Source organism: Triticum aestivum, unplaced genomic scaffold, assembly GCF_018294505.1.
Source record: "Triticum aestivum cultivar Chinese Spring unplaced genomic scaffold, IWGSC CS RefSeq v2.1 scaffold162303, whole genome shotgun sequence".
Lineage (NCBI taxonomy): Eukaryota > Viridiplantae > Streptophyta > Magnoliopsida > Poales > Poaceae > Triticum > Triticum aestivum.
The window spans coordinates 1-1,462 of record NW_025268097.1 but is presented as its reverse complement, the minus strand read 5'-3'; the positions used below and the strand labels follow the sequence as shown (position 1 = coordinate 1,462).

Genomic DNA, 1,462 nt, shown 5'->3' with positions numbered 1-1,462 from the left:
AATCAGAAGTCAGTTCCAGTGTTTCCAAATGCACTAGTCCTTTCAATTCAGACGGAAGCTTTATGTTTCCTGCTGTAACCTTCAAATATCTCAGATGAAACAAGCGGTTGATATCACTGAGATCAACTGTGATACCCCAGTTTTCAATGAGCAGCACCCGGAGATATTTGGAAAACAATAAAGAATTCAAGTACTTGGACCCTCCGAATGACACAATCGATCTAACCTTCGACAGACCAGTAGCCCTTGATATTGTACCATTTGTGGCATCATTAGAACTCGAGCAAAAGAACAATCGGCGGACCTTGGGCTTGCATTCATGCAATCTTGCCATGTCTTCAGAATTGTATACCATACTCATGAAATTTTCTTCTTGACATTTGCTTATAATAACATCACGAATCACATCATGCACTTTGCAAGAAATCACATCCCCAGCGACTGTCCGTTCAGGCTGAATCAAGCTTCTGTTGATAAGCTCATTGAAATAACTCCTTGCAACATCCTCCAAATCTAGCCCAGGTAAACTGCGCACAAGGCCTTCAGCTATCCATTGTCGAACAAGATCATCCCTCATGATCTCGTAGTCCTCTGGATGCATACCAAGACGTAAGCAACATGCCCGAAGATGAACAGGAAGATGCATGTAGCTAAGGTTTAATATACGCCTCATTCCTTCCATGGTGAGGTCTGTGGCAGATTGAACTCCCAAGTAACTCCTTATGCTCTCCCAATCCTGCCTTAATATTCCTGGACGACTAGCTAATATGCCGCCTATTGTAATAACAGCGAGGGGCAGTCCACCACACCTCTTCAAAATTCCAGTTGAAACTTCTTCATATGGGATGGAGAGACATGCTCAGGCCCAAACACTCTACTAAAGAATAACCTTTTTGAGTCTTGGTCGTTGAGAGGCTTCATTTTGTAAATGCACTGCTGGCGATTGTGACATGCCCAGCAAGCCACATCTTCCACTCGTGTAGTTACGATTATTCTACTACCATTGCCACTATCTGGAAAAGCACAACTAATATCATCCCATGTTTGTCGACCTCACAAGTCATCGACTACGATAAAGTACCTGTCATTGTTTGAATACGTTAGTATATATGTTACATGTATTACAATACAATATATATATATATATATATATATACTTATATAAAATCATTGACAGTTTTCAAAGACGGTGAACAAAAACAATAAAACAAACTTGATTAAAGCAAATTGGTTATTTCTTAGGCTAAATCAAGAGATTCATATGACATTCAACCATAAGTAATACTTCCCTGTCCCCATTTACATTGCACCATTGTTTTCCATTATTTAAGTTTGACCATCAATAAAATTTAAAATATATAACTAATGCATCAAATAAAAATTGCCATCAGAAACTTTGTTCTTAGCCTAAAAAAAAGATACTTCATTCTCAGCGGCGGAGCTATGTTGAAAGCTGCATGTG

At 39.1% G+C, this 1,462-nt stretch overlaps 1 protein-coding gene across 1 annotated transcript; it reads right to left on the bottom strand.

Annotated features, from left to right (window-relative positions):
• Positions 1 to 7: 7 nt before the first annotated feature.
• On the bottom strand, positions 8 to 1,080 carry LOC123178068 (disease resistance protein RGA5-like; the record flags this gene model as incomplete). Its single annotated transcript, XM_044591388.1, has 1 exon — positions 8 to 1,080. A coding segment is annotated over exon 1 (675 nt), but the record flags the coding sequence as incomplete, so codon positions are not given.
• Between the last annotated feature and the right edge of the window lie 382 nt (positions 1,081 to 1,462).